Here is a 24,210-nt window from a genome sequence, read left to right on the forward strand (position 1 = left end):
TGTACAAAGGGTGAAGTGTTTGTTGAAGCATTTAAGCAGAATTTCTTTAGCGCGTATTTCATACTTTCTTTCTTTTTGTTTGACGGCTGTACACTGCCTCCAGGGTGTGTCTGTCAAAATTGCTCTTTAGCGGTACCGTTTCCGATCACAGTATATACGTACGCAATTGGGCATCTTAGCCGTGTTTTGCGCGAAGCAGAGATGAAATTTCATCCACCGATCCCCTTTTGCAGGCGAAAAAAGGCATGGAGAGGGAACAGGGCGAGTAGAAAAGTGTTAAAAAGAAAAGATGATTATTATAGGTAACTCCTTCCTCCTATTTTATCTCATCATCATCATCATTTGGATCACTTTTCGTCTAATTAATCAAGAAAAGAGAACGGGCGGAGCAAAAAAGAACAGCGAAACGCGACTGTAAAGGCAACTGAACAGGGACACTGAACGCGCGCATCGATTCTATATTGAGCGTTTCTTTTTAAACACAATTCCAATTACAACCCAAAAACACCAATAAAACTTCTTTTTCTTACCAAGATCCTCATCTTTTTCGGCAATCTTGAGGTCCAAGCTCATTTAGTCTTCACTTTTTGAGATCATCCATCCGGCATCCAACAAACACTAGTTGCAGATCAATTTGATTTAGCTTTGCTCAATACATCACTCTTTTGACGGCGATCTACTTGGACACTTCAGCATTCATCCAGCCATCTCATAAAACCCAGCTCCGGTTTACAGCAATGTTGCGTTCATATATCGCCTCTTTGGCTCTCATCACAGGACTACTGACAGGATCTACACTTGGACAAACGTTCGCCAATAATGTGACAGGTATATCAGGAACATGGTCAACCGGATCAGGTCACGTTCGAACAGGACTAGGATTCTTCAATCCGATCACAAAGAATTTCACAATGCCTTCAACTTCAGGAACCTCATACAGTTTCACAGATGATGGATTCTTTGAAACTTCAACATTTACCTATAAATCAAATCCACAAGTTAACAGATGTTTCACTGCAGCACTATCATGGCAACACGGAAAGTTTACCTTTAACGCAAACAACTCTTTGTCTCTTTCACCTTTCCCAGCCGATGGATTCGTTCAAGTTATCAGCCCATGTGCAGGACAAACAGTACAGATGTTTCATTACAGTCAATTCGAATTGATACCTATGTGGAACATCTACACCGATCCTCATCCAGGATTCCAATCGGGAGGCGGTTCAGCATATGCAATGACATTGTACAACGATGGAGGAAATGGACAAGCAGGAGCAGCAAAGAATGTGATGTGGTTAGTAGAAAGACCGCCAGCAATGTTGCCAACAGAACAATTATACCAAGAAGTTCTCAATTCAGTCGGAGCAGAAGGTAGCGGTGATGCTAAATCATGATGATCGCTCTTTGCTCTCTGTGAGGATCACAACATTTATGGACACTTTTTTTTGGGGGATCATCCAGATATACACACCATCATTCGTTTCAGGCACTTGCATATCCTGCACCTTCAGGACACTCCCTCCCCCCACTTGGTCAATCATCACAGCACAGCGCGGCGCATGTCTTACCCCGGCTGGTATAAGGCATATTATCATTTGAAATGATCAATTCCGATAACATCCCTCTTTCTCTCACTCAACCACACAACACACATATACGCACCTCTTTTTTGTGCTTATCGAATACGCACATTCATTTCTTTCCATAGTTTCTAGAGAAAAAAACAGGCATTTGTATAGCATCAGAATTTCTTCATTTTTTTATATACTCGATTTACCCAATGTTCCGCTTCAAATAATCATTTTAATGTCATCGTTCAAATTTGAGAAAGGCGAAAAGAGTCGGATTGTTTAAGGATTAATAGACTGAACTTTTTATTCATCAAGTTCTTGTCAATGATATGAGCTTGAATTTCTGGAGGAGCGCGTGAGATACGCTCCACAAAGATTATTTTTGAGAGGTGTTATTCTTCTTGCCACAATACCACCACCTACGGCTTACAGGACACGGATGGATGGACTACTGGGGATCGGAAGGGAGAAGAGAGCGGTGAATGGTATTCTTCACAATGCTGCAAAGCAGAGGAAGGGGTTGGTAGAAGAGGTAGAAGATGGGATCGTGCCAAGGCCTGATTCGAGTATTGGTGGGGAGGAAGAGGATGAAAAAGAGCAAAAACCCACGCAAGCTTCAGGACTACTTTGTGCAATCTGTCGTATACGACCATCACCATATACATGTCCTCAATGCAATATCCCTTATTGTTCGGTAACGTGTTTTCGTCATACAAAACATGAAAGATGTTCAAAACCTTTTATACAACAAGCATTAGACGAAGAAAGACATGCAAAGGAAGATGAAGGTGATGGTGAAAATGCTTTTGTCGATGAAGAAGAACGTGAAAAGATGATGGACGTTTTGAGAAGAATACAAAAATTGGACATGAATGTCAAACAGGCTTCTTCACAAACCCGAAAACCACAATTATACAATCCTCATGAGACTAGCGAGGATTCAGGAGACGAAGAAGACGATGACGAATCCGAGGAGTATGAATGGGAAGATGTTCTGCAAACAGCTGTGAGGGCAGGCATAGATCTAGAGACTGCAAATACGCAAGAATTGTTGGCCATGCTGAGTGCCGAAGAACGAGAGCAGTTCCAAGCGATGATTCGACAGGCTGAAATGAATGGCGGTCGTCTTGCAGGAGGCAATGAGCTCAGGTCAGAAGAAGAAGAAGGAGAAAAGCAAACGAGCATTGCAGCGAAATGGTGGAGCGTGTCTGATGTTAATTGCACAGATCAGAAAACGCCTGAAGTTTCCGACAAATTTTCCAAAGATGTTCAAGCAATCGTCCAGGGGATGCAGGGCAGACCTCAAGGGAGAGAGTTACAATGGAACATCTTGCTTGTTGCTTTGAGCTATGTCTACATTCTCAGACATGTGGACGTAGATGATCTTGCTGGTTTGCAGAACGAGAAGGTGGAAGAACAAACCGAACTTACCTTCATCCGAAAACTCTTCTCTCAGCTCGTGCCATTCTTGATCACCAGTAAGTCCCACGACAAGAATGATGATTTGTCGCGAACTATTCTGAGCAATGGAGAGGATGTGACGCTGTGGCTTCTTGCCAGATTGGGTGCAGATGCTGGAGAAAAGCCGGCAGAAATGATGCAATTCTTATTCAAGGAAGTCCAACAGCCTTTCCTTCCAATTTCAAAGGTACGACTTGAGAATGAAGACAATAGCAAGATGATTTGTCTTCTGAGCGACATCTGCAGTATCGCCTCAAAGGCTGATCGCAAGAAGATAGTATTCTATGCGGCATACTGGAAGCAATTTGTTGATTCTGATGCATACGCAGGCTTCACTTCTGAAGTCCATTCGGAAGTCGAACGCCTCGAAGCAGAAATCAAGCGAACGGAAGACGAAGAGCGATGGCGAGCAGCTCATGAAGCTATCGAAAAAAATGGAGGCGTTGTTCTTCCTTCATGAAATCTGTATGATATTGTACTTTTTAATTGTATTCTTAATTTGCTTTGTCATTTTACATGATCTACTGTGCTGGCACAATCTTTTCCAAAAATTCACCAACATGTTCAATTTCTTCTGGGCATGCACTATGAGGCATTCCCGGATAATCTTCAGACCAGACTCCTCTCCATTTACCATTTTCACCTTGTCGGAAAGTACCCAAACCTAATCCCTGACCACCTCCATCACCAGCTCGTAAGAATTTCGCACTTCTTGAACCGAATTCATGTCGAACGACAGGGTCAGCCGTTCCATGACCCATAAAGACGGGAACTTGATCAGCATCTTTGGCCAGGTAGGGAGCAATAAGTTTTGCACGTAAAGGTAACCAAGTGCTCAAAGCAATGATTCCAGCAACGGGTGGAGAATGTGTTAAGCCGGCCAAAAGAGAAACTGCACCACCTTGACTGAAACCGCCAACGACTACACGATCTGATGGAATACCTTTCCCGTCCAGACCTGAACCTGATCCATCTACTTCTGCATCGACCAATGCTTTGATCGAATCAGCGCTTTGTCGTAGTCCTGCTTCATCTTCGGATCCTGAAACGTCGTCAAGTGATGTGACTGTGGGCGGAAGAGGGTGTGTCAGTATGCATCGCTCGACTGAAGATTAGCTCTCTTAGTGCACACAAGATGCTGAAGACCTACTATCGAACCAAGAAGGCATCTGAGAAAAGGGCAAGAAAGTAAGACGTTAGATTATAAAGGTTGAGCATTTTTTCCTTCTTCCCACTTACCTTCATACCCATGTTGAGCGAAACAGGTTGAACGGGAGAATTGGGCAAGATGAATCGAACATGCTTCAAAGCTGGCCTTCTAGAGAGCATTTGAGCGACATCGTACCATCCTGCACCTGTATCACCTAAACCATGTGCAAAGATCAATGTAGCTGTGGCTTGACCTCCAGAAGAGGGTGGTAAAACGATCGTCTTTAGCAAGCTTTTACTTGTCATCTTTGCTTGTCGTATGTAAATCCAAAGTGTATAGCTTAAATATACAATAAATACCCAATAAAGACCTCTTCGAAGAATGTTGACAATAATGGCGAAGGAATGATGATGGAAGAAAGGGGAGAGAAATTTCACAAGCAAGTATACGCGCTTGGGCCATGTAAAGGTGAATTGACGATTCTCATTTGGCTGAAAGCATAAGAAGCAGGTAATTACAAGGATAAAAAGGTAAGATATTTGTTCTTATTGTACTTGATGGAGGAAAAATAGTTCATTGCTACTGTTCATCGAGATTGCTATCAGCTCTGAGTGGAATTCGTGTGCTGATTTTTGATTATATCAGCAGCCTTTTCTGCAATAGCATACACCGTGGCCTGTGGATGAGCGCTTAATTGCATTGGAATGATACTTGCGTCTACAACTCGAAGGTTTTGCGTACCATAAACCATAAATTTGGAATTCACAACTCCTCCATACTCCTTTGGCATCATCGAGCATGTTCCAACGGAATGATCTAAAGTGCTATAGCTTTGAATTGCATGCGAACGTAAGAATCCATATTCTTCTGCTGAATCCAAAGTGCAATTGCATAAAGGTGAAAATGTTGTGTTGTACATAATTGATTGCATCTCTGTCGTGTTGAAGATCTTACGGGCAGAACGCAGATGAGCCACTTCCATATCCATATCAAATGGAACAGTGAAGAATCTAGGGTTGAAGACAGGATCGCTCCATGGATTACTTGAGATTGCATGAACGTATCCTCGACTGTAAGGTGTCAAGACATACATAGACATCGATAAGGAAGAAAGCGGTCCCCAAAATCCATTGCCAAAGAAGTTTTCACCGATCGGGACTTGATTGGAGAATATACCATCTGTCATCAATTCGTATTGCTTCATAATACCTTCTACATTATAAGCTGCACCTCCGTTTACTTGATCTTGTGCCCAAGTAGCATGCTTAGAACGAACGTAACTTTCGACTTCAGTGACATTCTTGCCAAACAACTGAATAGCATTAGATTGAGCAATACTGCTTGAAGCACCAAATCCGTGCCATGAAATGTTGAGTACAGGTGCGCCTGTTCCAACTTGATATTGTTCGATATGATTTAAGCCTACACCTGGCAAATTCACCTTTGGAGCGATACCGATCGTACTTAATCGTCTTGGATCACCGACACCCGATAGTTCCAAAAGGAAGGGAGATCGCATCGCTCCAGCTGAAAGGATCACTTCACCTCTTGTTTTAGCCGTGAACGTTTGACCGCCTTGGTATTGTTGAAATTCAACACCAATAGCTTTTGCATCGGTTCCATTGGCGGAGTCATCCCAGATGATCTTTGTAGCTCGACTTTTGAGTAAGATTACCAAATTTGAACGACTGTTTTCGATAGGGGTAAAGTATGAAGTTGCAGAACTGACACGTTGCAATGTAGAATTAGGATGAATGGTTTGAGCAACGAATGCTACACCAACATTATCTCCCGATTGCAAATCTTGTGCACGATCCATTCCCAATGCAGTTTTAACAGCTTTAACAAAGACTGATTGTGTTTGAGGGACAAATGTAATGTTTGGATGACTGATTGTAACTGGACCGCCTGAATTGTGTACTTCGGGATCATATGTTACACCAGGATCGGCTGCCAATTCAGCCGAAGGAGGATGATAATCTTGTGCACGTTTATAATACTTAAGCAAATCCTCCCATGACCAACCATCGTTACCTAATTTGGCAATCGCTTCAACTTGTGCTTTAGAAGGAGCGTTCCAGACTTGACCGTTAACGTTTGTTGAACCTCCAATTCCCTTACCAAACCAAACATCGGGTTTCGTATTTTCAATTTGCATAACGGCAGGATAAATCCAACTATGATCAGGATTCTTTTTGTTATCTCCATACGTTTCATTCGCAATTCGAACTGTGTCATCATAACGTACATCACCACCAGCTTCGATAACCAAAACGGATTTTGATGAATCTTCGCTTAATCTGTTTGCCAATGGCATTCCTGCATTTCCAGCTCCAATGATAATGTAATCAAACGTTGCTCCATTGATAGGAGTGGGATCGCTGATGGCACCCGAAGGCATTCGCCTTTTGTTGTGACCGAAAGTCGCATGAGCATTAGCATTAACGTTCAATGCGATCACCACTTCAGAATAGAGAATGGCAAAAAAGATTAATGAAAAGGTGGAAAGAGAGCGAATCATCTTGCTTTGTAGAGTAGTTGGAGAGGAGAATGGAAAGTGGGCAAATTTGCATTTATCATAATAAGTGCTTACTTATAAATAAATGCGGAAAGCTCATTTATAAACGTTGCGGACCCGCGAAAGGTACTTTACCAAGCAAATAATAATACTCCTTTTAGATAACACTCCAAGGGGTCATCTTTTCCCATAATACAAGTATATGGCGAAATGACATCTCCGTGGTGGAGCGCCATACATTCCTCCTTCATTTCTTGGAAACGGCTTCCGTATTCTTATTTCGATTCGTGTTTAATGAGCTCCCCTTTGCTATGATGTTTACCCGTGTCACGGAATCTGACCATCCATGTAGAGATTGTCATGCCTGGATTTACGAATGAGTGCATATATTCAAATTGTTCTCCTTAAGATCGGGCGCTGATCATTTATGCATTGCTTTAGCCTATCACAGACCTGAACAATAAAGTTTCGGCCAGGAAGATTGAAATAAGGTTTGAAGCTGTGTATGGTGTGAAGATTGGAAAGAGCGTTTGAGCGTTTGTCACATCGGCCAATATAAATATCTCAACGATCGTCCATAAACTCGGTTGGCGTGCTATCAGCTGACTTTCGAGTTCGGAACATTCATGCGGATCGTCTCGCTAACATTGGAATCGTTATCATTATCCGAAAGCATCTTCCACTCCCGATCGAATGATGGTATGTCAAAGAAGTTACATTTTGTAATGGCGCGTATAGCGGAGCTCCTTGTTGGCGGCGTGCACGATTATTCTGTAGTGCCCCGAATAGAAGAAATTGTCCTGGCTGAGAGGGAAGAAGGGCTGGCTATATTCATAGTATAGGCATGCACACACGCTACTTAATTCATGCACAGTCTAATAGCCCGTGCTTAAGAAGGAAGAAAAAAAAAAGAGAAAGCATAATCGGGAAATGACTAGGAAAAAAAGGGCATTTCTCCACACTGAGAAAGTGAAGCAAAAATGAACTCTTTTTCCACACGTTTTAATTAGAGAATGAATGCTTGTCTACTTTGTTCTTCATCATCTACAATCATCTTTTGTTTTTGTTAGTGTGGGATATTGAATATTCATCATGTCGAATCACTGCTTCGGTATGGATCCCGGCAAAAAGTATGCTCCATACAAGCCATTGGATATGCCAAACAGACAATGGCCAACAAAGGTACAAAAGACTGCTCCAATTTGGACTTCAGTCGATCTACGAGATGGAAATCAAGCTTTGGTAAATCCAATGTCACAGCAACAAAAGTTAAGATTTTTCTCAAAGCTAGTCGAAATCGGTTTCAAGGAAATCGAAGTCGCTTTCCCAAGTGCTTCTGATACGGATTTCAACTTTGTACGAACGATCATCGAACAAAAAATGATTCCAGATGATGTTTACATTCAAGTTCTCACACCAGCACGCGAGGAATTGATTCGAAGAACATTCGAATCCATCAAAGGTGCCAAGAATGTTATCATGCATATGTACAATGCTTCATCTCCCCTTTTCAGAAATGTTGTCTTTGGAAATTCACAAGACAAAACAATTGAATTGGCCGTTACACATACAAATCTAGTCAGAGAGCTTATCGATCACTACAGCAAGCCTGAAAACGGAGGAACAAATTTCAAGTACGAATACAGTCCCGAAACATTCACTCAAACCGAAATGGACTTTGCCGTTCGTCTTTGTGAAGAAGTACGAAAAGCATGGGGAAGAGCATCAGTCGATAATAAGATCATCTTTAACCTTCCAGCAACAGTCGAGATTGGGCCTCCAAATCATTACGCTGATCAGATTGAATATTTCTGCACACATATTTCCAAACGTGAGGAAATCATCATCTCTCTGCATCCCCACAACGATCGTGGATGTGCTGTAGCAGCGGCTGAATTAGGGTGCTTGGCCGGTGGAGATCGTATCGAAGGATGCGTGTTGGGTAACGGAGAACGTACAGGTAATGTCGATCTAGTCACCTTGGCTCTCAATCAATTCACACAAGGCATTAAACCCGGACCGATTGATCTAAGTGATCTGCAATCTGTTGTTGATGTCGTTACAAGCTGCAATGACTTGCCTGTCCATCCTCGTCATCCTTATGCCGGTGAATTGGTCTTCACAGCCTTCAGCGGGTCCCATCAAGATGCTATCAAGAAAGGTTTCGCAGCACAGGAGAAACGCAAAGAAGAGGGAAACCCAGTTTGGGACGTCCCTTATCTGCCAGTCGATCCAGCCGACCTTGGTGCAACATACGAAGCTGTGATCCGTGTCAACAGTCAAAGTGGAAAAGGTGGTGTGGCTTATTTGGTGGCCCAAAGTCTTGCACTCGATTTGCCTCGTCGTATGCAAATCGCATTTTATCAAGTTGTACAAGAAGTCGCTGATCGTACAGGTAAGGAAATGACGATTGATGATATTACCAACATCTTTACAAGTACATACCACGTTCCAAGCTTGACGACCGGAAAGAATGAAGGTAAATACGTTTTGCGCTCTTTCCGCATGTCTGACGATCTACCACAAACACCAAACAGCGCGAATGGCTTGCAGCATAGCATCAGCTCACTATCGTCAAACCGATCGAACGAAGATCCTGGAGCAGAAACACCACGTTACGTTCGCTTGGATGCGGTTGTTTTGTGTGCCGGCAAATCTCACGAGATTTCTGGACGTGGAAATGGTCCTTTGAGTGCAATGTTGGATGCTTTGGAAAGTGCATTCGGTATCTCTGCAAATGTTCGTGAATACAATGAACATGCTATCGACAGAGCAGGAATTATTGCTCCTGCTTCGCAAAAAGCTAGCAAAGAAAAAACAAGAAGTCAAGCTGCTTCTTATGTCGAATTGGTCGGTGCAGAAGAAAACAAAGCAAATCAAAATGGTGGTACGGTACGCAAAGAAGGATGGTGGGGTGTGGGTATCGATGTGGACATTACTGCTTCAAGTTTGAAAGCTATTTTGAGTGCTCTTGCCAATCTTGAAGCTGGTAAAGCTGTTTTCGATCAAGCACAAGCTGCAGTTCAGTAATCATTTCGCATGCTTTCTTTTCTCTCGCTGTTGTATGTGTGTACAAAAAAAAAATGACAATATGTTTTACGATCTACAGTTCTTTTTTGTGTACAAATTCATACAGACTTTTTGGCAAAATTGTCGTCTATGCCATCACTTGCTTCTTCAAGATCTGTGAGCTTGGTGGAGATATACATACCTAGTGAAGCAATACCAGCTGTGAGGATCCAAATCAGGTAACCTCCCAAAGGTTGATCGTGTAAGATGAGTGCATAAAGAGTTGAAAATGTGTAAGGACCAAGAGCGTTCATGGCGCTGAACGACATTTGTGTAAGACCATTCAAAGTTGCTCTTTGCTGGCCTGGGACCACATTTGCAGCTTGGTTTATGAGGATTGCAATGCAAGGATATGCCATCGCACAGGACGATTCGATAAAGAGTGCAACAGCAACGATTGCTAAAATGAATCTCTGTGAGATAGGGCTGATATCTTGTTCAAATTTGCCATGAGTAGTTCCACCCTTGATTGGATCAACGAGACTTGCCTTTGCGATTAAACTTGCAATCGGCAAGAAGATTGAAACCAAAACAAAACCACTGACACAAATTTGGAATAATTTCAATGTTCCTAATCTTTTTTGAACGTAGGGGAAAATGAAAAAAAGCATCATTGCACCCCAAGCACCTCCCATTCCGAGCAAAGACCCAGTGATGTTGGACGAGAAAGAAAGGCCACCATTTTTGATCGGTTCCCAGAAATATAGTGTGCTGACTGTGACCAACGATACCATGCATAATCCCAGTAAAGAGGATGAGATCACTCGATAAAGGATTTGCGGATGCTCAAGCAGCTCTTGAATAGTAGTGCCTTTGTTGACTTTCGTTTGCCTCCTTGATTGATCGGCTTCTTGAGGACGCTTCAGTAAATGCGTACACTCGCTAATGTGCTCATGATTGCTGCTGTCGTTCTTCACCTTGGAAAATAAGGTCTCTTTGAGTGTGAAATAACCTACAGCGGCTGCTGTCCAACTGTAGCATGCGACGACCAAGCTAGGCAAAAGGAAGGGATGACGTTCCCATAGGCCACCAAAACAGAGCAATCCGTGACTGTTGCTTGAAAAGAATGAATACTTTTCCGCAGGTTTTGACAGATATTCTCCTAGCATTGGCCCAATGACTAAACCGATCGGGAATGCTGAAGATAGTAAGCTGAATGCTCTACCTTGATTGGTCTTGTCACTGATTTCACCAATCATGGCAGCATGTACTGCAACATTTCCATTCAACGCACCAGATAGGCATCTCCAAATTACCAGAGCGACGAATGAAGATGACGTTGAACCAATACCAATTGCACCAATAGATGAGCCGATCAACCCCAAGATCAAAATTGGTTTACGTCCATATTTGTCCGATAAGCGTGCCCAAGCTAGGACAGTAAATGCTTGACTTACAGCAAAGAGAGATTCTATGATCCCTGAATACAAGCCAAGCTTGCTTTGATCTTGTGTCAAATCCGTTTGCATGATCAAATCGTTGATGAATAGAAAGATGAATGTGAAACTGATTGGATCAGAGAGACGCATGAAAATGATTATGAGGAGCTGTAACCATGGCAGTGGCGTTGTGCCGGTTTGGGCAATGCTTTTGACCTCTTTTTGTTCTTCAATGACTACTTCATCTCGGGTATGAATGTCATCATGGGCAACTTTATGACTTTTTCCTTCTTCTTTGGGAAAGAATGCTGCGCTCTTGCTGTGTATTGAAGATCCTGGTTCATCTTCAGCCACATCGCTGTCAGAGGATACAGAAATGTCAGAGAATGTAGGATAGCGAGGCCTGGGGCATTTTCCGCCGGTTGATTTTCTAGCCGTTTGCTTGGTTCGTGGCATTTTTAAACAGGAAAGGTAAGATCGTAGGCAAGAAACAAGATTTTATTACACAACAATCAAGAAGAAGGACTACAATCAGACTTTGACTCGCTGTGACAAAGTGTTATTCTCAATGATTCAGCAATCGGCGCCGCACATTTTCGGAAGAAAGCCGATTAATTTGCATTAAAAATATTTCGCATTACACAAAAAAATGTATGAATATGATACAAAATGAAATCTCACCCCAATCGGTTGGCAGCATCTTCACTGATCTCTCCACGATTCACCATTTCTTCAACATCGATAAGACTGAAAGAAGCAATCATACCAACGATTGCAATCCCACCAATCGCAAACCAAATCATATATCCACCTAAAATATGATTTTCCAGACTGAGCGCATAAAGTGTTGAAAACATATACGGTCCGAAAGCATTCATACTGCTGAATGACATTTGTGCTAATCCATTCAAAGTTGCCATCGGAGCACCAGGAGCAAAAGCTGCTGCTTGATTGATCAAGATTGATTGACATGAATAAGCCATTGCACAAGTTGTTTTGATCAATAATCCGGCAGTAATAATTACCAAAACGATTGATCGTGACTCTGGATAAACGTCTTTCTCGAATTGACCTTGATGACGACCACCATTGATTGGATCGATTAAACCTGCTTTTGCAACAACGCTTGCTAATGGCAGAACGATAGGCACCAAGATCAAGCCGCTCACAGCCACGCGAAACAAGGGAAGCGTCCCATACCTGCGCTGCAAGAATGGAAAGAGAACGATGAGTATTATCACGCCCCAAGCACCCGATGCACTGAACAACGACCCCGTAATGTTTGATGGGAACGATAGTCCACCTAGCTGAATCGGCTCCCAGAAATATAGAACATTGACTGAATCGATCGAAACCATGCATAATGCCAATAAGCAGTTTGACACCAGTTGACGTGCAATTTGAGGTGTTCGTAACAAACTCCAAATGGATACGCTTTGATTCTGTGTAATGTTAATAGGGATCGCTTCGTAAGATGACATTGTTGCACTATCTCTTCTTGAACGTTCTAGCAAGGAAGTTCTTTCGGTAGGTGCTTCATCATTCGCTTCGTTTTGCAGACTTGATCTACAGTCTTGCGTTTCATTCTTCTCCGGCAACGTTTCCTTCAAGACAAAAGTTCCCAAAAGGATGCTGAACCAACTGAAGCAAGCGGCTATGAAGCATGGCAAGAGAAAAGGAAACCGTTCCCATAATCCACCTAAGCTCAGCAGTCCATGTTGCTTGGTAGAAAAGATTGCGTACTTTTCTGCGGGTCTAGAAAGGTAGCCTCCTAGAAGTGGGCCAATAATGCATCCAAGCGACCAAGTAAGAGAGAGCAGACTGAATGCTCTTGCGATATTTGTCTTATCACTCATTTCTCCGATCATTGCTTTGTACACTGCCACATTCCCGTTCAAAGCGCCCGAGAGACATCTTGAAAAGATTAGCATGACAAACGTTGAAGAAGTTCCAACGCAAATTGCACTGATGGAAGAACCAATCAAGCCATTTATCAAGATTGGTTTTCTACCATATTTATCCGAAGCTTTTGCCCAAATTAAAACTGTACAAGTTTGACAAACGGCAAAAAGTGATTCAATAATTCCGGCATACAATCCTAATTCTGATCGATCTTTCGTTGTACCTAAATGCCAAATAAAATCACTTATAAACGGAAAAATTACTGTAAAATTGATCGGCTCAGATATACGCATCAAGGTGATCACGCTTAATTGAAACCATGGCAATGGCGTTGAAGGTGTTTGTGAATTTGACCTGCGTGTCTGTGAGATACTGCCTCTTTCTTCCACATTTGCATCATTTGTCGTACTCATAATCTTGTTCGCAGGTGTTTTCGTTTTAGCCAGTCAGCTCTTTACGTTCGAAAGAGGCTTGAGTAGTGAGAGAAGGAAAGACCAATCCAAATTGTCTTCTCTTGACTAGTTCTTGACGCCCCCTTTTTTCTCTCTAGACATCACCAATCTCCGAATTAAACTCCTATTCAAAAGTGATTGATGAATTCTGAAAGTGATAACAAGTACCTCTTCAATCTAAATAACAGGACCTAGTCATATTAGGGGTATCATTGATGAATGTCGGTTTTATCGGTAATGATCTTCTCTACTAAACTTTAATTGCATAACTCGCCAGATTGATTGCTTAGGGGGAAGGGAATTCTTAGCATCGGGTACCTGCCTGCCGACCGGCGTTTTAGGCGTCAAAGCCGACATTAGCGCCGACGCTCAGGCTCACACTCACACACACAGGCTCAGCATGACATAAAGCTCAACCCCTTCCAACGACGAAAGGCTCAATGCTTTCAACTGGTAACATTTGAAATGCATTATATTTCTCGAGATTATGATGATGTACAAGGTATGTGGTGTCTCGGATGAAAAGAGGTAGTAAAAAAATTATATAAAAACACAATTTGGAAAACAAGATGAAAAAAAGTAGCTCTGACAATTCCAAGCAATCGTCCTTTAAAACATTATTCATGTTACCGTTGTTGCTTCTGGAACGACACCAGTTGCTTCTTTGATACGTTGTAACTCTGCTTCTCCACCCATGCCAGGCTGTAGGGGTAGTGCAGGAACTTCAGAAAGTCCATTAGATGAGCCCTCAACGCCGTTCGTAGACTCTTTAAGTAAATCACCATTCTCAGCAGGTTCGGAAGGTTTTCTCTTCTTTGCCGCTCCGCCTTCCTTACCACCTGCTTGTCCTTCTTTCCCATTAGCATCTTTGTTCTTCTTCGGTCTCTTTCCAGATTGTTTTGGTGGTCTTGCATCGCCTGCCATTGTATACTCGGGTAAATTGCTCCATTTGATATGTGTGATACTGATTCCCATCTGACTTTCATCATATTGATCCCATTGCTTTACCATTTGTGTGAATTGCGTTGTAGGGAAAGAGATGTCCAACTTTCTTGAGGCAGCCGGTTGTCCATTCTGTGCAGCTTGTTTAGGTTCAACACTTAAGCCAATATAGAATGTTGTCGTCCAAATCATTCGATGACCTGCTTCTTGTGCTTTCTTTGCTTCTTCTGCCTTTTCTTTAGCAGCTTCTTCCGCTCCTTGCTCTCCTTCTTTGGGCAGGTCTTCTTGCTTCGTTCGCTTTGCCACCTCTTCCGGTACATGGCCTGTTGCAACCGATCGAACTTCATCGTCATCATAACACAAGCTTTGTTGATCAAAACCTTTGATGAATGGATGTGCGCACATCATTGTCGGAACAAGCTCTAGCTTCATCACCAATTGACGAACCTTACTCTCAACCAAACCAGACCATTTCAGCTGTAGATCCGCACTACCACTGCTTGCTACAATTTGAAGGTAGTACTTGTACCTGTGGAAGAAGTCATGCTTCTGAAACAGCTCGCCCCATTCTGCCTTTCCTACGATAATCCGGTCAACAACTTCAGCTGCTCGTTTGAATTCTTGCGTCATGATCATTTGTGTGGATTGCGTGACGTTGTGTGTAGAACACATTGATGGGTAAGCAGGCGTAATGATTGGCATTCTGTGAGATCGATCTTGAGGGTATAATTTGGGATTCCAAACACGAACTTGCAAAGGTCCTTCTTCGATTTGCTTCAAAAGTACTGGCTGGGGCCAATTCCATTGATACATAATCAAAAAGAAACGACTGACGATCGCACCTGCTACTTCGTTTGGATACAATTGACAAATACGTGCTACCAACATAGCCCAAGCAACACCACCCAAGAAGCCCATAATGTTGGCATAAATTGCTCTTCTTTGCGCCCATAGCTTGATACATCGTAATGCCAAACGGAAGACTTCTACGTTGGGTACCAGTCGTAAGATTTCGTCCGTCACTCGAGAACCGTTTAAACTTCTGACATCTCTTTCGTCTAAATTTTTGAGTAGGTTCGAATCCAACAGCGACAAATCATCATCAACACGTGGCAGTGCAAGTCGAGCAAAAGTGAAATCGATCAAGACGCCCATAAAGTTGACGTTGATCAGAGGAACGTAAGCGTCGGGAACTGAAGTGATTTCCGTTACATCATTGCGAGAACGTAGCATTTGCTCGAAAATCGTGAAAAAGTCTTCTCTTTGAACATGCTTTGGCACTACACATAAAGTATCGATATCGGATCCTGGACCATGTACACCCAATCTATACGAACCGAAAGAGAAAATTTTACCGCCTGAACCGGAAGCGATTGATTCTGAAAGTCCACGAGATATCGAGGCACGATAGACGAATTCCTTCACCATTCCATCCACCTTACTCAAAGCTGTCTCTCTGTTTTGATGAAGGGCAAAAAGGTAAGTAGTCTAGAAAACAATTTCGCAGTTCTTCTTCTCTCTCACCTCAATTTGGACTCCTCTGCACTTTCGTAAACTCCCTCTTTCTTCAACTCCGCCAGCAGTGTTTCGGTCACCTCAAGGTCTCTTTTTGTCGGTCCATTAAGAGCGATTGGTGGTGTAACACCAAGGTATTTCTGGGAAGAAGACTGTCCGTTGGCATTCATGATCACAAGAACAAGGCCGCAATGAGGTGGTGATTAGAATAGCAGATATTTCTTTTTCAATGAGAAGCTATAGCCAAACTCCACTTCTTTGCCCTTCCACGCTTCTCTTTTGTGTCTGATCCACAATAAGATGTGATACAAGTGCTCCCACACTTTTACACAGCAGTAATGGTTATTATTGTGTATATGACTATCTACCGTGTGTAAAGTTGATTGGATGATGGAAGAGAGGTGGTCATCTATTGAACGCATGAATATATTCATATGCACCAACCAGCACTTCACCTGTGCTGTCTTGTCTTCACGTGTGACTTCACGCTCTCATTTACGCGCTTAACAACCTGCAGGGTGCATACACTAATAGGCAGCGCGTTCAAAAGGTGGAGTCAAAGTTAGGCAATTTGTGTTATATGCTGAGTATGAGAAGATTCAAGCATTTCATATCTTCTTCTTTTACCATGGCTCAAAGGTAAAAGGAGGGTTAACAATGGAAGGAGGTGCAGATGTGACATCAAAGGATATCGGCCATGTCGCCTCAGTAGTGCACCTTTTACCATTTCAACGTCAAATCATACATTCACTCATCCCAGGCGCTCGTCAACGACAAAAGAAAGGAAAAGATCAAAAGGAATCTTCTCATCATGATGACGATGATCCAGATGTTTTGTTAATTCTGGCCAGAGGATTGGGCTTACGTACAATCATTGCAAGCATTTTACGATTGTACGATGGTCCGACAAATTTGGTAATCTTGGTAAATGCCAAATCGACAAGGGAAGAAGATGGATTGAGAGAAGAACTGAAAACTATGGGTGTCAAAAAGCCTGGTCTTCAAAGTATATCCCACCATACAACAAGTGCTCAACGACAAGAAATGTACCTGAACGGAGGTCTCGTCAGTGTGACATCACGTATCTTGGTGGTTGATATGTTAAATGGAACTGTTCCTACCGATCTCATTACAGGTCTGGTGGTAATGCATGCAGAATCGATCACACCAACATGCACAGAAAGTTTCATCGTAAGGCTTTATCGTGATAAGAACAAGGATGGTTTCCTCAAAGCATTTTCCGATTCTCCCGATCATTTTGGCGTTGGGTTGAGCCCTTTGCAGACTGTACTCACGCAATTGAAAGTGCGACGAGTTGAATTATGGCCTCGATTTCACAAGGACATCATTCGAGATCTCGGCAAAAAGAAATCCGATGTGATTGAGTTACACCAAGATCTCTCACGATCGATGAGAGAGATTCAGAGTGGGATCTACGTTTGCTTGGATGCCGTATTGAACGAGTTGAAGAAGAATACCGGATCGGTAGACATCGACGATGCAACGATGGAAAATGCAATCTTTCCTCGATTTGAGCGGGTCATTCGACAACAGCTTGATGCAGTTTGGCATAAGATCAGTCCAAAGTCAAAGAGATTGGTTGCAGATCTAAAACTGCTGCGAACGATGTTGGACTACCTCTTATCGTACGATGCAGTACGCTTCCAAGAATATCTAGAAACAATCCTGCTCAGTCAACATAATCCTGCCAATCCAAATCAGGCTACGAATTACGATCGAAGTCAATGGCTTACTATGGATGCAGCCAATGTGATCTTCAAAGAAGCAAAAGCAAGAGTATATGTTGGGGAGATCACACGTGCTGCTGCAGCAATCGAATCAAATACTGCACAGCATAATGATGGAATTGATGCAGATGAGGAAGAAGCGGCCATGGAAGCAATGGGTGAACAGACAGGCGAGCGTAGAAAGCGTGCTCAAGATGCCAATTCATCGAAAAGACCATCTTGGCTACCTCCCGGTATCGAGACTACATTGGAAGAATTACCCAAGTGGCGTCTTTTGCGTGAGGTATTGGATGAAATCGAACAGGATATACACTGGTCATCCACAGATCTTACAAAAGGCCGCAATAATACCGTTCTCATCATGGTGCGTGATGAAGCAGCTTGTAGACAGGTACGGGAATATGTCTCAACGATGAGATCCTACACCATGGGTAGCGCAGAAAAGGATGATCGACCTGGAAGAAAAATGATGGAATATCGCTTTCGCGAATATTTGACTTGGAAGCAAGGCGTGAAAGCAGTAACGAGCAATTTTAGAAACCCTCGGTTCACATCCACAAACGCACCTCAGCCAATCAACGGCACAGGAGCTGATAGTAATTCAATAGCAGCAAATCGGAGCAATGGAACGAATGGACCAGCGGTGACTTACGAAAATCCTGCTTTAGGACGTAAAGAGATTTGGGAAGGTGGAAGAGCACCGGCTTACAAACGGAGAAGGCAGCGTGGTGGAGCGATGATGGGAAGTAGTTCTTCAACAAGAAGAGATCCAGTAAAGGCAGCAGAAATGATCTCAAGAGAAGCAGAAGACATAGATGATCATTTCAGAACCTCTGCACAAGGAGTAGAGGACGGAGAAGAGGATGAGTATGATGCAACATACACTGATATGCTCACCAACAATTTCACTAGTGAGGATTTCGAGAATTACTTCCGCCTACTAACGATGGAAGATTTCATTGTCATAAGACCATACACAGATGACGATGACGATCATCATTTGCAAGAACTCAAGCCTCGCTTCGTGATCATGTATGATGCAAATCCAGCCTTCATCAGGCGTTTGGAGGTGTATAGAACGGCAATGAAAGGAGTAGAGATGCGGATTTACTTCCTAATGTATGCCGATTCTGTTGAAGAGCAACGATATTTGAGTCAAATTCGACGAGAAAAAGAATGCTTCGAACGCTTTATCCGTGAAAAAGCAAATATGGCCTTGCCATTACAAGCAGATGGAAGTGCAGCCAATTCGACTGCTGAAGAACGATCTTTGCGTGCGATCAACAGTCGTCTAGCTGGCGGTCAACTTTCTGCAACGAATGAACAGCCTAGAGTGATTGTGGATATGCGAGAATTTCGATCAAGTTTACCATTCAAACTTCATGAAGCGGGAATGTTGGTGGTTCCTTGCACTTTGACGGTGGGCGATTACATCTTATCGAATTTGATTTGTGTTGAAAGAAAAAGCTTATCGGACTTGGTGCAAAGTTTCAACTCAGGCCGTTTATACGTTCAATGTGAAATGATGTCCGCCAATTTTCAACATCCAGTCTTATTGATCGAATTCGAGCAAAACAAATCATTTGCACTTCAGACTATCAATGATTCACGTGGCGGTGGCGCAAATCCGATGAATAAAAAGATTCACGAGAATGATGTTCAATCAAAATTGGTCTTATTGACACTTTCCTTCCCTCGGCTAAGGATTGTATGGTCAAGTTCACCGTATGCGACAGCTGACATTTTTGCTGAATTAAAGCAAAATTTCGAAGAGCCGGATGAAGCGATTGTATCTAAGATTGGAACAAACATTATTTCAAATAATGAGGCAGATGGTGCACAACAAGCCAATGAAGCGCCAAAAGGATTATTTTCCGTCAAGACTACCGGCATTGAAGATAATTTGAACACAACCCTACAAGAGATTTTACTCTCTTTACCAGGCATCACAACAAAGAACTATATGTTAATCATTCGTTCCGTTCGAGATTTGGCCGATTTATGTGAGATGACGGTTGATGAAATTACACATTTGATCGGCAAAGAAGCTGGTCGGAAATTATTCAACTTTTTGCATAAAGATGCCCGAGCAGAAGCAAAAGGAGCGAATTCCATATAAAATTTTCCGATTTTGTACAACAATTTGTATCATAATACACTTACTATTGTATCAATACTATTATGCACCAATGAGAAACGTAAGAATTAAAATCATTCTTTCAGTCTGGCTAATTTGATATTTAGAATTTGCAATTCAATCCACAATATATACATTTCCGGCATTTGACCATGGTAAGCCTTATAAATATGTGGGTTGTCAGGCAAAGCAGCACGGTTCCTTTATTTCTTATTAGTCTGAGCATGTGGTAAGCGGCGCTTGAGCCCTCTTTTTAAAGTGTAACGGCATCTGGTCACTTTAATTCACATCGCGCCACTTTATTGATCTTTTAGCGTTCCGCTTAGCGCCCCCGAAAATCAGGCCATGTTCTACTGCGCAGCGCATTAAGTGTAAGGCTGTTAAAGTACACACATACACACATATAGCCAAGACTTTTACATCCCTTTGTACAGGTGCATTTGTACACGGAATGGTACCTTGTTCTTTCTATTGCGGATTACAAATCAATTCAATCTCATTTGTTTTCTTTAGGGGGTGAGGCATCAGATCCACAATCAAAGACCATGTCTGCATGCCGTTGAGGTGCATATGAAAAGATTAGTCTAGTTTACCATAAGGATACGGTGCCGTTGATGAACATAAATCACATGGTTTTGAAGTTGATATACTCTGATTGATAATGTGGCTCTATTGATTGGGTAAAATCAGACTAATTTGGTAAAATCAATCGAATTCGTTCTTGGAAAGAACAAATAAAAAAAACTTTAATCAACCTTACTTTGGCCCGTCGGCAGTCCCTGAGTGTAGAATGTTAGGGGGAGTTGCTTTTTTTGCGGGGAAAGTAGCCTAAGTACAATGAAACAGTTTTATCTCTTTCGTCATCATTGGGCCAAAGCGCAAACATGCACTTTACTTGAGATCCGTGCATAGAGGACACTAGTAAAAAGTGGCACCACCTCTTTTTTTTCTTTCGTTGAACAAATGAATGCGTTGCAAATGTTTTACACCGGTCAAGTACTCACCGACACATTGTAAAGGAAAGAGAAAACTGTCGATCTTACGTGCATGCATGTACATAAACACTATTTCCCATGTTCTATAAACCAATTAGGATCAACTGATTTGACAGAAGGGTAGAGTATCACCAGTCACAATAATACAAATCAGAATGCGGTAATTGGTCATCTGCCGTTTTATCATGCTTGGCGATTGAATTGCAAAAAACACTTGTTAAATGCTTCTTGTCTACGGACTAAAAGCCCCGATGACCATTCACTTTCTTAATTTGATACAAGTCCAGTGCGTTTGTGATTAGCGCTTCATTGAACGCTTTTACCATTTCAATCCGTTCATTTACCCTTAACCGGCATTGGAACGGCATGAATTTTAACACCTCCTGCTTCTTTGTCAGAGTAGAAACCTGCTGATTATTGCATACCTATGAAGGGGTTTGCATACAACGTGTGTCTTGTTGGGCAAAGGGCTGGAGAGGTTGGGATGTGATGAGATTGTATATGTACCGCTCAGTCCATTCTCTTTCTTCATTCTTGACCACCACATCCATCTCTTATTTCCTTTTTTCACGGTCATCATCAACATATACCAAATCAACATGAAATTTTTGACCTTAGTTGCTGGCTTCAGTGCCGCATTCGCAGCTGTCTCTGCTCAAAGCAGCAACCAATCCATTTGTGACAAATACACAACCGCTTTGTTGAAGGACAACAACGCCACAAACCAAAAGACAGTTTTGACCTTGGTTGTCAACACTGCTTTGATCGGTACCTACTCAAACGCAACAGGTGCACCAAAGAACAACGTTACCGGTATCTTGAACAACGGTACATACGGCGGTCAACCCGTCAGCCTTCTCAAATTCTTCGACGGTTCATTGAAGAGCACAAACAGAAATGGTAACCCAACCGCAGTTAACTTCTTGGACGGTGGAGGTGCTGAACCTTTGAAGATGAACATGCCCGCAAATGATTCATCTTCCAACCAATACACTTTGGTTACCCACTTGTACGAATTCTTCGGTACTCTTTTGGGATGCTCAGACCAAACACAAAACGGACCATTCATGACTTACCAAGGTGTTCAATCCATGTCTCAAGTCCATCGTTTCATGAACTTGGACGAAACTGAAATGAACTACTTTATCGAACAAGTTGGTATGTCTGCAACTTCATTCGGTGTCTCAGACGCAGATGCAATGACAGTTGGAAACAGTTTGAACAAGACTTTCAACTACAGATGTGCACCACCAGTCGTTCTCGGCCCTGGTTTCGCAAACGTCAGTCAATCTACATGTCTTGCAGCTGACTGCATGGTTTACAGCCCACCAGACTGCAACCAAATGGGTGACAGTTACCCCAACGGTACAAACAACGCTCAACCTCAATCTGCCGCCGCATCAGGCTCAAGCTCAGGCAGCAGTGGTAGCGGTGGTAGCGGTATGAGCGGTAAGGATGGTTCTTCATCTTTGATCGTCAACTTCGTTGGTGCTTTGGCTTTGGCTGCTGCCGGTGCCATTGCTGTTAGCTTGTAAACTCAGTTGACTGCAACGTAAACACCCTTTTTTCATTATCAATCATCAATCAATAATCCCTTTTGCCTTATCTATTTCATCTTCCATTCATCGTGACATCATTTGTCATGGTGACAATCCCCATTCACTTGCAAGCATAGTGACCTGTACTCACACCTCCAGATACCACATAGCTTGAATTTGATACTCCTTACCGAACAACAAAAGAGAGACTTCAATTATCCTTATCAAACAAGTAGAGATGAAAGAAGTACAATTAAAAAGAGTTAAGCGACGCCAGCGCTATGAGTAATGTAAAAATACAGTATAGGGATATGATGAGAGTCGAGATAAGATATGCTATAGGAAGGAGCAGCCATTGTGACCTGTCCGATGAGTGCGCTCATAGTAACGGCCTTTTGTGTGTGATCAAGATCTGAATTCGGAGATACTGTTATTTTTTGAATGCTTTCTACGACCTCTCCATAGGCTATCCATTCCGCTTAGAGTTGAACGTTTCTGCAACGAATTTGTTGTGTTAGATTTAGTAGGCGTACCAGTAGGAGAAGATGAAGAATTTTCAATTGGTAATCCTAATTTTGTTCTTTCGATACTCAAACGTTCTTGTTCCCACATCTTACGAGTATGTTCGTGCAGAGCAGATGTATAACGCATTGCTGCTTCCCAATTATTATTGTTGATCGAAGTTGGAGATGAACTTGAAGATGCATCAGAACCAGAAGAAGAAGAATAAGCTGAATCGGATAAAGGTGAAGTTGGCATAGTAGGTGAAGAAGTTGGAGAATGAGTTGCTCTATTCCTCCTTTCATATCGAGAAGCTGTCATACTACTCCTCCTTGGATATTCCCCATTATTTGAATCGATTTGCATCATCGTTCTCAATGGCGGTACAAAAGGTGCACCGCCGATTGGAACGACTGAATGACTATTAGAAGGGCTGATTGTTTGATCTGGATTGCTGCTCATTGTTGCGTATTGGACTCGCATGTGGGACGATAAGCCTGAATGCTTTTTGATAAGGGAAGTTGATGGTTATTAGGGAACAATAGAAACCTTCTTAGAGCCCGTTTGTTTGCAATCACAAATGGTGGAGAAATAAGTGCATGTATGCGTTATCGATAAAAATGCATCCATACAATCAATCTTACAAATAAATCACTGTTGTGGCGCAATGAATTTAAAAAGAATATGTTCTCTTACAGTGGAGAAGGTACATCCGATCCGTTAGGGCACAGAATATTTTCAAAAGGGGGGGAAGTACTCATCCGAAATCAACGGCAAGTCATAAGCCGATCCGTTGAATTTGATAAATTGACGACTTTCTCAAGGAGAAGTTCCTGTCAAAAGAATAAAATGTAATAATATTTTTTTGTGTTCCTTGGATTACGCTATAAATGCAAGATGAGATATTCTAGATCAAACCGCTTCTAATCCACTCCCTTTTTCTCAATTCTCATGATCATTCTCACTTTCTCATCCTACTGCCTTTTTGCCGAAGCGGGGTCAATTTGCCGGATACGCTTTAAAGGGCTCTTCTCTGCCTCCACAGCACCACTTTTGTGAACACCGCGCCCGCGCTGCGCACCCAAAGCCCGTAATTATTGTTGATAAGCATAATATCATAATCCGTCAAACAGCCGCTTTTTACCACAAAATAAAGCTAACGGGCTTTGGTATAGTGCGCGTTTCGCCTAAATCCGGTGACATAATTACAACGCTTGGCTCTGCTTGATGATCGAATAGACCAGGTAATAAAAGAGAACCGAGAGGACACTAGAAGAAAGTGAAAGTTTATCAAACTCGATCCTCCATAGATATCGAAATCATATATATATA

The 24,210-nt window shown here is 42.4% G+C and overlaps 10 protein-coding genes across 10 annotated transcripts; 5 read left to right on the forward strand and 5 right to left on the reverse strand.

Annotated features, from left to right (window-relative positions):
- Positions 1–399: 399 nt before the first annotated feature.
- FA14DRAFT_49441 (uncharacterized protein) lies at positions 400–1,702 on the forward strand. Its single transcript, XM_025502426.1, has one exon. The coding sequence runs from the start codon at positions 738–740 to the stop codon at positions 1,392–1,394; it is 657 nt and encodes a 218-aa protein (XP_025356264.1). The 5' UTR covers positions 400–737; the 3' UTR covers positions 1,395–1,702.
- A 234-nt stretch (positions 1,703–1,936) lies between these two features.
- FA14DRAFT_172554 (uncharacterized protein) lies at positions 1,937–3,296 on the forward strand (the record flags this gene model as incomplete). Its single annotated transcript, XM_025500414.1, has 2 exons — positions 1,937–3,219; positions 3,279–3,296. The coding sequence occupies exons 1-2, from the start codon at positions 2,011–2,013 to the stop codon at positions 3,294–3,296; spliced, it is 1,227 nt and encodes a 408-aa protein (XP_025356265.1). The 5' UTR covers positions 1,937–2,010.
- A 257-nt stretch (positions 3,297–3,553) lies between these two features.
- FA14DRAFT_121646 (acyl-protein thioesterase 1) lies at positions 3,554–4,487 on the reverse strand (the record flags this gene model as incomplete). The annotated part of the gene is made up of 4 exons (XM_025496475.1): positions 3,554–3,654; positions 3,712–4,098; positions 4,183–4,201; positions 4,272–4,487. 4 exons carry the CDS (start codon positions 4,485–4,487, stop codon positions 3,554–3,556), a joined length of 723 nt encoding a protein of 240 aa, XP_025356266.1.
- A 296-nt stretch (positions 4,488–4,783) lies between these two features.
- On the reverse strand, positions 4,784–6,583 carry FA14DRAFT_121732 (alcohol oxidase; the record flags this gene model as incomplete). Its single annotated transcript, XM_025496479.1, has 1 exon — positions 4,784–6,583. One exon carries the CDS (start codon positions 6,581–6,583, stop codon positions 4,784–4,786), a length of 1,800 nt encoding a protein of 599 aa, XP_025356267.1.
- A 1,230-nt stretch (positions 6,584–7,813) lies between these two features.
- FA14DRAFT_121627 (putative LEU4-2-isopropylmalalate synthase) lies at positions 7,814–9,730 on the forward strand (the record flags this gene model as incomplete). The annotated part of the gene is made up of 1 exon (XM_025496472.1): positions 7,814–9,730. The coding sequence occupies one exon, from the start codon at positions 7,814–7,816 to the stop codon at positions 9,728–9,730; it is 1,917 nt and encodes a 638-aa protein (XP_025356268.1).
- Positions 9,731–9,828: 98 nt separating this feature from the next.
- On the reverse strand, positions 9,829–13,720 carry FA14DRAFT_189892 (MFS general substrate transporter; the record flags this gene model as incomplete). Its single annotated transcript, XM_025501762.1, has 2 exons — positions 11,830–13,720; positions 9,829–11,506 (listed from the first exon to the last, which is right to left on the reverse strand). The coding sequence occupies exons 1-2, from the start codon at positions 13,461–13,463 to the stop codon at positions 9,829–9,831; spliced, it is 3,312 nt and encodes a 1,103-aa protein (XP_025356269.1). The 5' UTR covers positions 13,464–13,720.
- A 247-nt stretch (positions 13,721–13,967) lies between these two features.
- FA14DRAFT_189893 (Poly(A) polymerase) lies at positions 13,968–16,352 on the reverse strand. The gene is made up of 2 exons (XM_025501763.1): positions 15,969–16,352; positions 13,968–15,900 (listed from the first exon to the last, which is right to left on the reverse strand). Exons 1-2 carry the CDS (start codon positions 16,127–16,129, stop codon positions 14,124–14,126), a joined length of 1,938 nt encoding a protein of 645 aa, XP_025356270.1. The 5' UTR covers positions 16,130–16,352; the 3' UTR covers positions 13,968–14,123.
- A 238-nt stretch (positions 16,353–16,590) lies between these two features.
- FA14DRAFT_146072 (uncharacterized protein) lies at positions 16,591–19,826 on the forward strand (the record flags this gene model as incomplete). The annotated part of the gene is made up of 2 exons (XM_025497300.1): positions 16,591–17,762; positions 17,892–19,826. The coding sequence occupies exons 1-2, from the start codon at positions 16,617–16,619 to the stop codon at positions 19,824–19,826; spliced, it is 3,081 nt and encodes a 1,026-aa protein (XP_025356271.1). The 5' UTR covers positions 16,591–16,616.
- Positions 19,827–21,438: 1,612 nt separating this feature from the next.
- Positions 21,439–22,578, forward strand: FA14DRAFT_184804 (uncharacterized protein; the record flags this gene model as incomplete). The annotated part of the gene is made up of 1 exon (XM_025501408.1): positions 21,439–22,578. One exon carries the CDS (start codon positions 21,439–21,441, stop codon positions 22,372–22,374), a length of 936 nt encoding a protein of 311 aa, XP_025356272.1. The 3' UTR covers positions 22,375–22,578.
- On the reverse strand, positions 22,579–23,718 carry FA14DRAFT_49841 (uncharacterized protein). The gene has a single exon (XM_025502428.1). It carries the CDS (start codon positions 23,359–23,361, stop codon positions 22,783–22,785), a length of 579 nt encoding a protein of 192 aa, XP_025356273.1. The 5' UTR covers positions 23,362–23,718; the 3' UTR covers positions 22,579–22,782.
- Positions 23,719–24,210: the final 492 nt, after the last annotated feature.

The sequence above is a fragment of the Meira miltonrushii genome (assembly GCF_003144205.1).
Source record: "Meira miltonrushii strain MCA 3882 unplaced genomic scaffold FA14scaffold_2, whole genome shotgun sequence".
Classification (NCBI taxonomy): domain Eukaryota; kingdom Fungi; phylum Basidiomycota; class Exobasidiomycetes; order Exobasidiales; family Brachybasidiaceae; genus Meira; species Meira miltonrushii.

What these genes read in the sequence shown, in the direction of transcription:
- FA14DRAFT_49441 (XM_025502426.1), top strand. Translation starts at nt 738, where the DNA reads ATGTTGCGTTCATATATCGCCTCTTTGGCTCTCATCACAGGACTACTG.
- FA14DRAFT_189893 (XM_025501763.1), bottom strand. Translation starts at nt 16,129, where the DNA reads ATGAATGCCAACGGACAGTCTTCTTCCCAGAAATACCTTGGTGTTACA. An exon ending in GCAGAGGAGTCCAAATTGAG is followed by an intron (nt 15,901 to 15,968) that starts GTGAGAGAGAAG and finishes TCATCAAAACAG; the next exon opens with AGAGACAGCTTTGAGTAAGG.
- FA14DRAFT_49841 (XM_025502428.1), bottom strand. Translation starts at nt 23,361, where the DNA reads ATGCGAGTCCAATACGCAACAATGAGCAGCAATCCAGATCAAACAATC.